Raw genomic sequence first — 17,184 nt, forward strand, 5'->3', positions numbered from 1 at the left:
AGATAACAGCCCAGGTCAGTGCAGTGTCCTGAGTGACGTAAGGAGGTCAGTGATCTTCTGTACTCCAAAAGGCTAGGTGCCAATGTTTTCTCTGCTGCTTCACCCTCAGAGGGCCAGCATTCACACTCACAGGGCTATTATTCACACTCACTGAGCTGTCATTCACACTCACTGAGCCATCACACACACTCACAGAGCCACTATTCACACTCACTGGGCCATTATTCACACTCACTGGGCCATCACTCATACTCACAGAGCTGTCACTCACACTCACTGGGCCACCATTCACACTCACTGGGCTGTCACTCACACTCACTGGACCAGCACTCACACTCACTGTGCCACTGCACAAACTTCCCACTGGACTTCAATTCTCACCTTTGCATACATCTTGTCCACTCAATGGCTTTTAACCATCTTCACCATCCGCTTACTAATACTACCTGCTCTCTGTACTTCCTGCACACTCGCTGGGGTGATCTAACCATCTTTCTTGCTCTTGTATTGTAACTAAATGCTCTCCCATCCATTAACAGCATACTGAGTCCTCACCTTTAGCTCATTGAAGAAAAAAACAGCCTATCCATAGGTCTGGACTCAGACAAGCCCATTGACTGAATGTGGTGGTCCTTCCCCATTGACAGTAGATCCCTTGACCCTAGTAAGGATTACTCATCTTTGACTTTCAATTATAGCTACATAGTTGAAGCACATGCAGTGTGCTTACCTTGCAATTTCTGGACGGAGCATGGTGCAAACTGCAACATGTGCACCCCTTTGACAGTTCAGTGTTTGACACTGTGATGAGCTGCCCCCTCTCCCAACCCATAAAGGAGAAATGCAAATCACAGAGGCCAAATAAGTGCAAACTAAGTGAGTGCTATGAAATGAAGCTAAGAGCCATAAGATATATCCAACATGGATGCATGAAATGAATGTGTATTTCCCAGTGCACAACGTGACTGGCAGAAATTTTTTTTAACTATCTCTAAACTCCAAAGTGAAGTGCTGATTGGTTGAAACGGTGTGAGACTTGGTCCAAGAGCAGGCATGATCGTTTGGTGAGGCTGGAGGTTTGGTCTGACTGATTGGTTTGGATAAAGAGTGGAGGAGGATGGTGTCACATGGAGCAGGAGGAACATTTCAGACAGAGTAGATCAAAGACCCAGAGAAGCACACAGCAGGCTGCTACTGTCAAGTGCCCACTCTGACTCTCATGTCGGGAATTGGCGTTGCTCAGTTTCCAAGGAAAGGAGAGAATTGGGAGCTGCTGCAAATGAGGCGAATTACACTAATAATAAGATGCAAATGTATGGAAATAGGGTAGTCACCACTCATTAGTGAGATTCTGAATTCATCATTTAAACCTTTAGGGACAATCAATTCTTTTTCTCAGTGTTGAAATTCTGATTTCTTTTCATTTTTGCTGTATTTTTCCAGTTATCACCAATCCCCATGCTACTTAAGAGTGTGCAATAATCTGTTCTTTGAAACTTATATTACAGGGAAATAGTTGTGTTCTGATGGACCCAGAGCTTTACAATTTTGTGCAGATGATATATTTCCGCTGTAGGTACATTGTGAATATTTGTATTGATGGGATCAAAAACATAGAAACTGGGAGCAAGAGTAGGCCATTCGGTCCTTTGAGCCTGCTCAAAGCTCAGTCTGATCTAAGTTTCATGGAACTTCACTCAGATGAAATGGAAAGTCAAGCTGTTCAGGAGCAGGACATTAGTCTGCTCATGAAATTCAAGGCTGGTAATTTCCTAATTTAACATTTCCTATCTCATCAAGTAAAATAGTTTAATGGCTACTTCAATCTTCAATTTACAACATTGTCATGACTCATTTTAAAAAACACAAATACAAATCATGCTTCAATACTCATACTTTTCAGATGAATAGTAAATAGTTAGAGAAACTTTCAGTCAGTGTACTGTACATATAACAATATGATGCATATAAAGGAAGAGGTTCAATAGTATTGTATGGCAATTAATTCAGTCTCTGTAATGTTTAATTCCCACAGACCTTTAACAATACGTCTTGCAATGTGGAGTATTTCATTGAATACCCCAGTTGCTCACTGATGAGATTTCTAATGGAATTTCTAATGGTAGTTGCGTATTGACCGCTGACCCAAATTTGACTTGCTTTTTGGAAAGTGATGACGACTTTTACAGTCGTGGAAGCCAAGCAAGTTTTACTATTGAAAAGATACGAGAAGCTAAAATACAAGGTCACATTCTCAGTTTTGCAGAACAATTTCTTTTTAGAAAAATGGAGTTTGGGGGAACTGAATAAACAGCAGCAGGTGGTTTAGTCACACTGACCCCTCTCATAAATTCAGTGGGCTGAATGAATGTGCGTGGGAGCGAAGCTGACAGCAAAATAATAGAGGCTAATCTTCTCTGCAGTGTAAATTAGACGAGCCATGGCCAGACTGTTCAAACTTCTGCTTGCAGCTTATTACATCAAATTAGCATCACAGAACCATCAAAAAGTTCCACAAACATTTCAGTTGGAAAAGACAGCAAATCAAAGAGTAAGACCTCAGATCTCTAGTGATTCAGAACTTGATCAGACATTAAAGTTTTGACTGAATGCCTCATGCTGACCAATTTCAGACGCAACAGATTATGATTAAGTTAACCCCTGACACAAGTCAGTTGAGTCCATGGATTAGAGAAGCTGATAATGATTATAAAACAAGGACCTGAATCAGCATAAAATATGCTCAACGAATAGTTGTACATCATACCAAGATAAATTAGATTTTCCCTGATTTATCTCTGATGATGATGCTTTTGATGTTTTGTTCCCTTTTAAAGTATTACGTTTATTATCTATGGAAAATGAAAACAGGCAAGGTGCTGAGTATAGTAATGTCCAGTGAACATTAGGTTCAATTGAACTAAGAAATTTAATTTTTAAGCAGTCATACAGCAATTACACTTACTATGCAGTGCATGCAGGCATGACATGACTTACAATTGATTCCAAGTAGGAGTAGCATCATTTGCAATGTACTGTGAGAGAGTATTGGGCTATAACTGCATAATGATAAATATTGGACAGTTTTGCTGAAAAAAGCCCCAAGATAGTGAGCCAACAACTTAAATAATTTCAATACTTAATCTTCAAACATATTGAAAATTCACGTTATGTGAAATCTTGGTTAAATTTAATATCTTAACTAAGCGAAATGATCAAGTTATACACCAACAGGTTTATTTGAAGTCACAAGCTTTTGGAGCACTGCTTCTTCAAGTGGCAAACTTAACTTTACCTGATGAGGGAGCAGCGCTCCGAAAGCTTGTGAATTCAAATAAATCTGTTGGACTATAACCTAGTGTCATGTGATATCTGACTTTGTCCACCCCAGTCCAACACCAGCACCTTCATACCATGGGTCAAAAGATGTTATATGATGCAAAAAATGCATGGAGTGATTTTAACTATGGGTGATGCCATAAAATGATTGATGTTGAATTATTGCTAATTATACATCATCTCCCAAAGTCAAAATGATCCCCAAAGCTTTATTGTGGAGAACAGGAGAAAACCTATTTTGTTTTTGTGAATTTATGGATCAGTTGCACATTCTTAAGTTTGGTGTTAAAACCAGTTCCTCTGAGAGGTTATTATTACAAAGCATTGCTGATGTCATACTACATCGAGGCAAATTATTTACAGAGAGTGATTCACGTATGGAATAAACTTCTTGAGGAAGTGGTGGATGTGGGTACATTACAATGTTTACAAGACATTTCCATCAGTACATGAAAAGGAAAGGTTTGGAAGGATAGGGACAAGGAAGAGGTAGGTGGGACTTGTTTAGTCGGTATGGACTGGTTGGACCAAAGTATCTGTTTCCGTTCTGAATGACGCTACTCTGCTGGCAGCCTATCGTTAAGCATAAATTATGGCATATTAAATGCAAAGAAACGATATGTCACACAAAAATATTTTTCCTAGGAATTCAATTTCCCTAAAATTCTGTTTTACAGTTCCTCTATTTGCAAATGTGTTTTCACAGTCCTTGCATTTGCAATTGTTTCTCATCTGACTCTACTTACAGGGAAAGAAATGTCTTTAGTTATTTGCATCTGAGGTTTGAAAATGAATGTTTAGCCGCTATAATTATGAACCTGGATCCTGCAGCCCTTGCTCAGTTAGACTTAATTTTCATTTATTGAGGGCATCCAAACATAAATTACTAGCCTGCTACCGTTCTTGCTAATTATTGTATTTAATTGAGAATATTTAGAATGTGTTGCAGGAATATAACATACATGATATTTTGAATATACATACATAAGGTGCCAATGATCTTTACTTCTAAAAAATTAACTTTCAAAACATTAGGGAGGCTTTTCAGTTACTGTTCTCAAGAATTATGCACCTCCTTTGAGACATTGATAAGTCTACAATGTTGAACATTGTAAAGAAAATAAGGACATAGGACCTGACTTTTAAGATACCATTTGTTTGAACAAACAATGGAACTTAAACTTTGAGAAAAGTGGCTAGAATGCAAATGTCATGACATAAATGAAAATATTCAGTCCTCATGACACAAAAAGCATCCACAGATTATAAAACAATTATTTTCATGATGTTACCAGGGGTTTCCATGGTCAGGTCATCTCCTTCTCTACGGGCTTATGAATATAAAAACAACAAAGAAGCTATTTGGCTCATTATACACACTTTGAAAGAGACAGCTCCTGTGATATAGTTAGCCAGGCATTGCCTTTGTTTTTACTGATTGTGTTTTCAGGATCCGAAGGACAGTAGGGCAGGAATTGGTGAGGGGGAAGGGAGCCAGATGTGTCAGCTCAATTAAAAACAGGGGAGTGACTCTGGTGCTGCAGCTTTCCTAGCTGACATTCTGTAAGAGGTTAGGTTGCCACCTGATCTACTTAATGGATCACTCTTTTTTATCAAAAAATAGATTTGTGAGCAAATCAACGAAGGAAGTTACAGAACAATCTTTAGTCTGTAGATGTAGCTCAGAACATTCAACTGGAACAATTGCATAGCTTCAGCACAGAGTGTACAATTAAGGGCATTTTCTGTTTGGGCTCATTTACATCAACTGTTGATGTCTATAAGCATTTCTAACTGAACTAAACACAGAGTTAGGACACATCAGTTAAAAGCAAAATACAAGTCCAGTGTACAGTTACACCACGTCAGTTATACCTTTGCATCGTAGATCTGAGGTTAGAATCAAGCACTGATATTCTTGTGGTAGCTTAATATCCTTTTGTGGATCTTTGACTTATTACCTTAGTATAGTAAGACTCTGTAGGTCAAATTGATGATGAATGGCCTTTACACCAATATATAATACACTAGAAAGTGAAGAAATAAGCATTCTTCATGTCAATCCCGACAGGACCCAGCTGGTTCGGGATAAAGAGGAGGCAGATTACTGGCGCGACAAACTTATATTAAAGTGCAGCCCTCTGTATATGGGTTGGTTTAATTACTAATCGCTTTTGCCTGACTGGCACTAGGATAGCACATACACATTCAGTGTTTTGTTATAGTCGGACACTTGCACAAATGCAGAGAGGAAAACCACAATGAAATCTTTCCTTTCTCAAGTGTTCTTTTGTGGACTTTTTCATATTACAGGTATTGGTGTCATAATTGTTTGTGCATTTAAAACTGTCTTTCTGTGAAGTAGAATTTTAATTTTAATCTGTTGTTCCAGTTTAATGAAGTGTAATATTCCAGGAAATATACGCATGAAGGAATTCCTGCTGTGGCTTTAGATTTAAGTCCAATCTAGCCAATCTATTTATATTTAGTTATGAATTTTCTATGTTGTTTCTGTTAGTTTTTTTGAGAAATAATATGCAATTTCTCAGAACCTTCAAAAATAAGCAGATAATCCCAACAGCATAATCATTATCTTTGTATTTGTTTTAACTACAACTCCACTAACAGGGAGTCAGTAAATTTTCTATGGCGTATCGATTCAGTTTTAAAATTAAAATGTATATGTAATGTTCGTCTTTACAAACTCTCACCTGGTATTCACTTTAAAGTTTCAATATTATATTGATATTCCACCTTTTCACCATGATGTAGTAATAGTATCTCATGTGTGTAGAAGTGTAAAATAAAATGTTGTACTCAATTTATTTTACATTTTACAAATTTGGCTCATTTTCCAAGCATACAGAGTCCACCGATTCCCTTTTCTTTGTTTTCTTTCTAATGTTGGGAAGGGGATTCTGTGGGGAAAGAAGCATTTGATAGCAAGAACAGAATTTAATGGTGTTAAAAGTTGGCTCTCTCTTTTTCAAAAAAATACAAAATGGCATTGCAGGGAAGTTGTAACAATGTTGATGTTTGAAGTGCACACTTTTAAATTTCATTACATGAATGCCTGCCTTAGATTGCAGAAAATCTCAATATAGGGATTAAAAACAAAATGGAATTATCATAAAATCTATGCTGTTTCAAAATACCAGGGGCAAATGTGAATAGGAGAGAATCAGAAAGAGATTCACAAAAACAGTGTGCAGGATCTTAACGTTGTTTTGGCTAAGTGTAATGTCATGAGCTTTATGGAAGGTTTCACTCCAGGTTTTCTCATGCTATCTTTCCAAACTTGCCACATGAACTACCCACCCCACCCCTTTGGTGCCCCTCATGCCTGCTGCTAGCCCAATTCTCTCACTGAGATGAAGGGCTCTAGCTCGAAATGTTGATTCTCCTGCTGTTCAGATGCTGCCTGACCTGCTGTGCTATTCCAGCAACACACTCTCAACTCTGATCTCCAGCATCTGCAGACCTCACTGTCTCCCAATTCTCTCACTCGCTGTATCTAGAAGAACTTGCTACTGTTGGAATATCCCAGAAAGAAAAGTCATAACTGATGCTTGCACCATCTTTAAAAGCCCATTGTGCACCCAGAGATGTGCTCTCAATCCAGACCTGCCCTGCACTGTATGTGACATTTGCCTGGATGTGGAAGAAAAGGATAAATTTGGTGGCCTGCTTTGCGGATGGGAAGCTAGAAGCTGGGCCAGTGCTGAGGAAGGTTATCCTGTTTCCCAATGACCAGCAGAGGAGATCACACCCATCAGACCCTGGCAGCCTGCTCTGAGGTTGCCACCCAGTTCATTGATGTCACAGCAGTCTGGACCAATGTCCAACATTGAAGGAAGAAGGTCAATTATCATATCCTCATGGCAAGGGAAGGTGCCACCATCTTCTCTCTGATACCTGACACACACTCTCTCTCTGCTGTTGCACTCACCTCCCTCCAAGGCTCATGCTCTTCCTCTATCACTGTTAGATGCAACAGCATCTTCTCTCACTCATTCTAAGCCACCCTGTACCTCCATCTTCCTAGGCCTGCATTCCCTCTGCACTGGTGAGCACTCACTCTGCACACTCCACTGGTCCCCCACCGACTCCAGCACTAACAGCTGAGACTGCAGTGGAAAAGCACAGCAGGTCAGGCAGCATCTGAGGAGCAGGAGAGTCGACGTTGTGGCCAAAAGCCCTTCATCCTTTTCCAGCACCACACTCTCGACTCTAATCTCTAGCATCTGCAGTCCTCACTTTCACCATTTTGACTCCAAGGTCAAAGGTTTGGCTTGCAAAACCTGGAGAGAGGAGGCATCGCTACCTGTGAGGGGTTAGAAGCAGTGTACAAGGAATGACACCAACAGCACGGTGAATGGGAGAGTGGCCATGGTGTGTAGAGCGGCACTTACTCATTTGACAGGACATGAATGTTTCCACATCTCCACGGTACAATCTCGGGATTTCCCTGTGAGAGCCAGGATCCTCTTCCTGTAGGGGGCTTTCTGTGCCCAGCTCCTCCTGTCATGAGAAGAAAGAGGAGGAAGGAGTCAGATTACAATGGGTGGCACAGCTCTTGGCTCTGATGCATGTGTGAGGCCAAGGTCCTGAGAGATGGAGGGGGTAGATCAGAGGGCACTGAAGGTTTTGTTTTGTGTGAGGTTGAGGGAGAAAAGAAGATGAGGGATTGAGTTGCAGAAAATAATGAGTGTGGGAGGTGGCACAGATAGAATAAGACTGAGGTGGCAGAGAGAAGAGAGCATCACTTACCCTGGCAGAGCGGAGAAGGTCATTGACCTTCTTGTGGAAGGGCTGGCTGTTCCTTCACAGACAGGAGGTGACATTGATCTGCATGGCAGCTTTGGACCAGGTTGGCAGTGACTGGTGGCAGGGCTTCCTCTGCCAGTCGTCCACGCATCTCCGCTGCACCACCCCCATCCACTAGGGGAAGAGGTTGGAGAACTGTAGTGCCATCTTCCCCTTGTCCAACATCTTTCAACTCTGTCCATGACCAAATAGGGCAGCTTCACAATGCCAGTGCTCTGTCAAAGATGGAACGGGTGCCGGTGTTTCCGCGAATATCTGATGAGTCATGGTGGAAACATCACATGGTAAGATGGGCCAGAAATCAGATTTGGGGGACACCATAACAACATGGTCTGTAATTTCTGTGGTGATTTTGGTAAGATATGGTGACAAACCCTCTCAAACTCTTCATATAACTAGGACTTTGCCAAAACAATTGTAAGATCCAGCACAAAAGAGAAACGAAGACCTTGCTTTAAACAGAGCACTGATGAATTGTCTGAAGGGTTATTTTTATTGTTTTTTTGATGAAATGGTAAATCACCACTGTCATTCCAGCCCCTGTGGTACTAATCACTAGCACAAAACCAACCTAACGAAAGGAATGTTGATGTAGATTCCTCAACAATATCACGGGAAGAAATGGATTGAGTGTTTATTGATGCGCATTATTGTCTGAGTAAAAGGAATGATCTGAATGTTGTTATCCTCGTTCCCCTCTAAACGGCCTCCTGGTTTCTCTCGTCCAATGGCAAGTTCCTTTAGGTTCATCCGAAAGCACAGATTATTTTGAAAACATGTTTTTAAATGGTAAGTTTGTAATGGTTTAGCCATTAAAAAAAATGTTCACATCACTGACAATATTGCATAATTGTTAGCCTAACAGGGCTCGAGTTCTCAAGCTTCTGTTTCAGATACAATAGTGTCAACAGCCATGACCCCATGAAATCTCAGTGACAACAGATAGTATGTGCAACCAAAATACAAGAATCTAAGGGCTTGCTAATCACTTTAAAAATTTGTAATGTAATAAACCATAGAATCATCAAATCTGTACAGTGTGATACAGGCCACTTAGACCAAGTACACATCAACCCTCCGAAGAGTAACCCATCCAGACCCATTCCCCTACCCTATTATTCTACATTTCCCTTAACTAATGCACCTACTTCATTGGTCAGAATATTGAGTACAGGAGTTGGGAGGTGATGTTGCAGCAATATACTACATTGGTTAGGCCACTTTTGGAATATTGCATGCAATTCTGGTCTCCTTTCTATCTCAAAGATGTTGTGAAACATGAAAGGGTTCAGAAAAGATTTACAAGGATGTTGCCAGGGTTGGAGGATTTGAGCTATAGGGAGAGGTTGAATAGGATAGGGCTGTTTTCCCTGGAGCTTTGGAGGCTGAGGGGTGACCTTATAGAGGTTTATAAAATCATGAGGGGCACGGATAGGGTAAATAGACAAGGTCTTTTCCCTGAAATGGAGGAGTCCAGGACTATAGGGCATAGGTTTAGGGTGAGAAGGGAAAGATATAAAAGAGACCTAAGGGACAATGTTTTCATGCAGAGGGTGGTGCATGTGTGGAATGAGCTGCTAGAGGAAGTGGTGGAGGCTGGTACAATTGCAACATTTGAAAGGCATCTGGATGGGTATATGAACAGAAAGGGTTTGGAGGGACATTGGCCAGGTGCTGGCAGGAGGGACTAGATTGGGTTGGGATATCTGGTCGGCATGGACAATTTGGACCGAAGGGTCTGTTTCCATGCTTTACACCTCTATGACTCTAACCAACATTTCCCTGAACACTACGGGCAATTTAGTATGGCCAATTCATCTAACCTGCACATCTTTGGATTATGGGAGGAAACCAGAGCATCCTGAGGAAACCCATGCAAACACAGGGAGAATGTGCAAACTCCACACAGGCCTGAGCTGGGAATCGAACCCAGATCCCTGGCACTGTGAGGCAGCAGTGCTAATGATGTTAACTGGCACCTGGTTGAGAACATCCAGGTTTTATAATTTTCATCTTTGTTGGTGTAAAATAAGGAGCTCAAAACTGACTTATACAAGCTAAAGGAGTCAAAGGAGTTGGCTGCAGATTGAAACTTTTCATATTTCTTGAATTCCAGGGCATTCTTTTGTGATCAGTTGCTTTCTACCTTGAAGGCATTGTTTCCCCAGGCACTGGAACTCTCATGGATGGTCAGTCTCTTTCTCCAGTTGGGGTAATGAACGCACGGAGCTTGAGCTGCAGCATTTTGAATGTTTTGCAGTTTGTAGAGGTTTGAAGAAGGGAGGTCATTAGAAACTAAATTCAGATGCAAACTGAAATCTATTCCAAAATAGATTTGAACCTGAGTCAATGGGAAAGCTGGGATGCAGGCAGATAATATTGGAAACCCTTGCTGTTTGTGAGGATAATTCAGCATGAATCTCCATTCGAGATCATCAGCATGTTTCTGCATTGCAACTCCAGGTTTCGCCTACAGGGGCAGCCAGGGAGATTGACGGTGTTAAGGGCAGAAACCCATAGGAGCTAAGAAGGAAGAGTTCAGTCTTCCCTTCATAAATTCAGACTCAGTGAGCACTTACAATTTGGACACTCCAAATAAAAAGCAAAATACTGTGGATGCTGCAAATCTGAAATAAAAACAGAACATGCTGAAGAACCTCAGCAGAACTGGCAGCATCTGTGGAGGGAGGAACAGTGTTAGTGTTTCAAGTTACCACAAAGATGGGTCGCTTTGTGCTATCAGCACGTACTTGTAGCAGATCCTGCTATTATAGATGATATCTCCAGGATGAAGTATATAGATCTTCAGGAAGGACTGAAGATCTACTCTGATATTCATCATCAGTGATCTTTCAGTAATCAGTAAGCGAGATAGTGTTCTTGTTGGGATGAACATGATTGAAACTAAGAAAGAACACGGTGCTACAAAGCTAAATGCCCAGGAGAGATTTTAGCCAACAGTATCAAAATCAGCCAGTCAGTTATATAGAGTAGAATATCCTATAGTCGTTGTCATAGTCATTGTCACATTGTCTCTTTGAGTCCTGAAGAAGGGTTACACCCAAAACGTTGACTTCTCCACTTCCTGATGCTGCCTGGCCTTGCTGTGCTCTTCCAGCCTCCTGCTTGCTTACCTTGGATTCCAGCATCTGCAGTTTTTTTTGTCTCTAACATTGTTTTTGTTGGTTTAAGAAGAAACCAGAAGGAAAGGTATTAAATAGGTGGTGCTAGGAGGTGTAAGGTGTAACTACTGAGACAACACGACATTTTAACAAAGTTTGTCTTTTCAGGTTTTTTTGTATTGCAACTTAAATTAGTGTCCTCTGAACCTTGAGCAACCAATGGATACAGGTCTTTATCATTTATGTTCAGTCCCCTCATGATTTGGACACATACATCAATTAACCTGTCAATTTTCTATTCTCTGAGAAAAACTGCCACCAGCTTCTTCAATCTTTCCACATATAAATACACTCTCAAATTATTGTTTCAGGGGCATTGGTGTGTGTGTGTGTGAGAGAGAGAGAGTGAGTGAGAGTGTGTGTGAGGGAGAGAGAGAGACAGTGAGAGTGTGTCTCTGTTTGTGTGTGGACTAGATGGTTCCAGTGCATTGTATCATTCAAATTTCTAAATGCTCTATGTTAAATCCTGCTGCTTAACAGTATATCATCTCTCTACCTAAGAAATGGATAAAATGCTCACTATATGATAATTTTCTCACATTGAATAGTGAAATCTTGTGTTAAAATTATATGATGTCACCAGTTAGATTATCGAGCCTCAATTATCTCGAAAAATTGATTTCTGGCAGCAGTTTTCAGACAAAGTGAATCTTCTTTATACTCGGTTTCAAAGTACAAAGTGGAAAAGCAGAGCCAGGTTGTGGAGGGAATTAATCAGGTAACATATTTCAAATAATATTCCATAGAAAATTAAAAATAGGTGAGGGAAGAGAAAGGAACAGGAACTAGAGATAAAAAGACAAACAGAAGACTTTTTTGGAGCTTATGATTATAATGACAACACCTCATAGCCTGAGATTTACAAAGCTTTAATAGCAATGTTTATTAGTGTGTGAACAGAAAATCAAATAATACAGCTGAACATTGTACATTTTGGAAGGAAGAACAAAACAACAAAGCATCATTTAATGGAGAAAAGCTGCAACACAAAATAACTTGGAGATACTTGAGTATCTTGTATAAGTTGAGTAGTTATGGCTCCCTCCTTTAAGAGAAAAAAATATTTGATTGGGAGAAGACCTAAGGGGAACTTTTTCACGCAGAGAGTGGTACATGTATGGAATGAGCTGCCAGAGAATGTGGTGGAGGCTGGTACAATTGCAACATTTAAGAGGCATTTGGATGGGTATATGAATAGGAAGGGTTTGGAGGGATATGGGCCGGGTGCTGGCTGGTGGGACTAGATTGGGTTGGGATATCTGGTCGGCATGGACAGGTTGGACTGAAGGGTCTGTTTCCATGCTGTACATCTCTATGATGCTAAGTTCAGAGAAAGTTCACTAAGGTGATCCCTGGTACAGAGGGACTGTCTCATGAGTAAACAGTTTGGGATTCTACTCATTGGAATTCGGAAGGATGAGAGGTAATCTCAGAAGGTTGTGAATCTTTGAACTCCCAGTCACAGAGAGCTGTGAGGCTAGAGTCCTTGTGTTTATTTAAGGCTGAGATAGATAGATAGATTCTTGATCAGTTGGGGATTCAAGGGTTAAGAGGAAAGGGCAGGAAAGTGGACCTGAGGAATATTGGATCAGCCATGATCCTATTGAATGGAGTAGGCTTGAGGGACTGAATGGCCTAGGAACGAACAGTATTAGTGATGAAAATGTTTGCACAATCATTACATATGTTTACAACTTGATTATTACTGAAGTGTTCAGTTTTAATTAGTTTGCCTTGAGTAGGCTTTTTACTATTCCATTACAGATGTTTAAAATTAAAATAGCACATTCAGAACATAAACTGGACTGCATGTCATTGCTTTGAATCTACAAGTAAGCTGTCATAAGATTTTGTTTTCTCCCTCAGGCATGATGTGTCAAATCGATATCAATGAATGTGAAAGCAATCCTTGTGAAAATGGAGGCGATTGTGAAGATGGTATTGCAGATTATAGTTGCCATTGCCCTGCAATGGATGAAGATGGTGTCACCTGGGGAGGAAAGAACTGCTCAATTCAACTGGATGGCTGCCTTGAACATCAATGTGATAATGGAGCAACATGTATACCAAACTTGTTGGATGGCACTCACAGTTACAATTGCAAATGCCCTCCTGGCTATTATGACGCTTCTTGTTCAAAATCAACAACTTTCTCCTTATTCAGTGGCTATGTGACTGTACAAATGCCATTTACTAATCAGAACAGAACAACAGCTCGGGATGAGCCATTTAGTATCCGTCTGCGCTTTAGGACAACTATACCAAATATGTTATTACTCTACCGAGGAGATATACTTAATGAATACATACATGTTCAACTTTATAGTGGTCAGCTGATGTCCATAGCAGTGATAAAGGGTCAGATAATTAGCATTTCATTCATTCATCAAGTTAATGATGGTGAATGGCATCAGTTAAAAGTTCAAATGGGGGAAAGTTTCCGAGTAAACTTGACACATCCGAGTTGCCCAAATTACACTTGTTCAACCTCAAAGCCCATTGATGCAGTTACCCTTCCCTCACTGCATGCATTTCAGACAACACACGTTGGTGGCTTACCAGGAACGTACTTTTCAATTCAGGATTATTTTATTGGTTGCTTGCAGGATTTGGAAATTGATAACAGGGCTATATTACCACAAACAATTTCAAAAAATATGACATCGAGATTCACACTTGGCTGCAAGAAGATAAACTGGTGCCGACAGAATCCATGTAACAGTAATGGGAAGTGTGTCGATTTGTGGACAGATTATAAATGCGATTGTTCACGGCCATTTGCAGGCCCCACATGCATTCAGGGTAAGCATATTAGAGTTTATTTTACTGTGTTTATTAGAGAGATATTATGAATCAATTCAGATTAGAGTTACATTTATGACCTAGAGGATCAGATAGTCAATTTGCTGTCATGATCATGAGTCTGTCTTAACCCTTTCTTCTGAAAAACTCAAAAAGAAATGTTCAAATAATTAATATTTATGCCACTAAGAATAATCCCAATCTTTATATTCACAGCTGGAATTGATAGATGATTCACAAGTGTTGAGGAATAAGAAAAAATGTCAGGGACATGACTAAAAACAAAAAGCTTTTGGTGCGGTATCATATTTATTACTTTATTTATAAAGGAAGTTTAACAAGCTAGCTCCTTTCTAAAAAAAAATAAAGTGTCACCACTTTAGTAACATAATTTTGATTTCCATTTCCAACCCACTGTATAGGTGTTTAAATCCCTACTCAGTAACCCAGCACGAGGAGGAGAATTATTGATACACATAAAATAATCATTTCATTTGAACTAATTTGTCCAAAGATGTGCAGGTCAGGTGAATTGGCCATGCTAAATTTCCCGTAGTGTTAGGTAAGGGGTAAATGCAGGGGTATGGGTGGGTTGCGCTTCGGCGGGTCGGTGTGGACTTGTTGGGCCGAAGGGCCTGTTTCCACACTGTAATGTAATGTAATCTAATCTAATTCAAAATTTCATTAAAGAGACTAAAATTATGCCAGACTAGCTTCCATATCTCTTGTTAAGGACATATCTAACCCTACATATCCAATGATGCCTTTAGTCAGGTGCAACACATAAAATTTAGAATTGAAAGTAGCACATTGTCCACTTTTAAAGTCAACTTCTAAAAGACAACATTGACTAAGATCTGTGTCATTAATGTTAGGAATATGACCCCTTTACTAATCATCAAGATATTGTAATAAAAAATATTTAGAGTGGATTCTTCACAAATTAACATTTATCAGCAAACCCAAAAGATGCTGGTATTGCAATATAGAGTCATAGAGTTATAGAGATGTACAGCACATAAACAAACCATTCGATCCAATTTGTCCATGCCAACCAGATATCCCAACCTAGTCTAGTGCCATTTGCCAGTGCATGGCCCATATCCTTCTAAACCCTTCCTATTCATATACATCTAGATGCCTTTTAAATGTTGCAATTGTACGAGCCTCTACCACTTCCTCTGGCAGTTCATTCCATACTTGCACCATCCTCTGCATGAGAAAGTTACCCCTTAGGTCCCTCTCACCCTAAACCTATGCCCTGTAGTTCTAGACTCCCCCGTTCCAGGGAAAAGACTTTGTCTATTTATCCTATCCATACCCCTCATGATTTTCTTCCCTCAGCCTCCGATGCTCCTGAGAAAACAGCTCCAGCCTATTCAGCCTCTCCCTGTAGCTCAAATCCTCCAACCCTGGCAACATCCTTGTAAATCTTTTCCGAACCTTTTCAAGTTCACAGTATCCTACCGATAGGAAGACGACCAGAATTGCAGACAACATTCCAAAAGTGGCCTAACCAATGTCCTGTGCAGCTGCAACATAATCTCCCAACGCCTATACTTAATACTCTGACCAATAAAGGAAAGCATACCAAATGCCTTCTTCACTATCCTGTCTACCTGCGACTCTACTTTCAATGAGCTGTAACCTGCACTCCAAAGTCTCTTTGACCTTATGATGAAGCGTGTAAGTCCTGCTAAGATTTGCTTTCCCAAAATGCGGCACCTCACATTTATCTAAATTAAACTCCATCTGCCACTCCTCAGCCCATTGGCCCATCTGATCAAGATCCCATTGTAATCTGAGGTAACCTTCTTCGCTGTCCACTACACCTCCAATTTTGGTGTCATCTGCAAACTTACTAACTGTACTTCTTATGCTCACATCCAAGTCATTTATATAAATGACAAAAAGTAGTGGACCCAGCACCAATCCTTGTGACAGACCATTGGTCACAGGCCTCCAGTCTGAAAAACAACCCTCCACCACCACACTCTGTCTTCTACCATCAAGCCAGTTCTGTATCCAAATGTGATCTAACCTTACTAACCAGTCTCCCATGGGGAACCTTGTCGAATGCTTTACTGAAGTCCATATAGATTACGTCCACTGCTCTGCCCTCATCAACCCTCTTTGTTACTTCTTTAAAAAACTCAATCAAGTTAGTGAGACATAATTTCCAATGCACAAAGCCATGTTGACTATCCCTAATCAATCATTGCCTTTTGAAATACGTGTAAATCCTGTCCCTCAGGATTCCCTCCAACAACATGCCCACCACCGACATCAGACTCACCGGTCTACAGTTCCCTGGCTTTCTTTACCACCTTTCTTAAATAGTGATACCACGTTAGCCAACCTCCAGTCTTCTGGCACCTCATCTGTGTCTATCGACAATACAAATATCTCAGCAAGGGTCCAGCAATCACTTCACTAGCTTCCCATAGAGTTCTAGGGTACACCTGATCAGATCCTGGGGATTTATCCACCTTTACGTGTTTCAAGACGTTCAGCATTTCCTCCTCTGTAATATGGACATTTTTCAAGATGTCACCATCTATTTCCCTACATCCTGTATCTTCCATGTTCTTCTCCACAATAAACACTATATACAGATTGGCATCTTATTTATGAGACTGGATAATTGCCATCAACAATTAGAACATGTCAAGTAAGTCAGCTATTTTGGATAATCCAATAACTTATTCACATTCTTCCCCCGATAGAAAAGTTTTCTAAAGTGCTGTAATAACTCAGCAATGAAAAAATAAATTGCCAAATAAAACTGCATTTACTCATTTTGGACACACCACAATGAAAGAGTTTGAAACTACCAAGACTCCAGGGTGAATAGCAATGGTGGTACCTGTCTGCAATCTGCCCAAGTGAGTGAGCAATGAATTGGGGAAGGAGGTGGGGCAGGTACACTGTAGAGAAATCAGTAAGTATTGTTATAATTCTACACTTTAACTAAGTGTTCTGCAAAGGAACCTCCAACACCTATTTTGAATGTGAACAGTCCAATTCGTGATCT

At 40.4% G+C, this 17,184-nt stretch overlaps 1 protein-coding gene across 2 annotated transcripts in view; it reads left to right on the forward strand.

Moving 5' to 3' along the window:
• The window catches only part of LOC122564827 (protein crumbs homolog 1-like), a 176,087-nt gene that overhangs the window by 121,192 nt on the left and 37,711 nt on the right, over positions 1-17,184 (forward strand). For both annotated transcript variants that reach the window (XM_043720129.1, XM_043720130.1), the window contains one exon: positions 13,215-14,150. In XM_043720129.1, the coding sequence (XP_043576064.1) occupies positions 13,215-14,150 (936 nt within the window). The remainder of the gene's footprint in view (positions 1-13,214; positions 14,151-17,184) is intronic.

The sequence above is a fragment of the Chiloscyllium plagiosum genome, chromosome 30 (genome assembly GCF_004010195.1).
Source record: "Chiloscyllium plagiosum isolate BGI_BamShark_2017 chromosome 30, ASM401019v2, whole genome shotgun sequence".
In the NCBI taxonomy this organism is placed as follows: Eukaryota; Metazoa; Chordata; class Chondrichthyes; order Orectolobiformes; family Hemiscylliidae; genus Chiloscyllium; species Chiloscyllium plagiosum.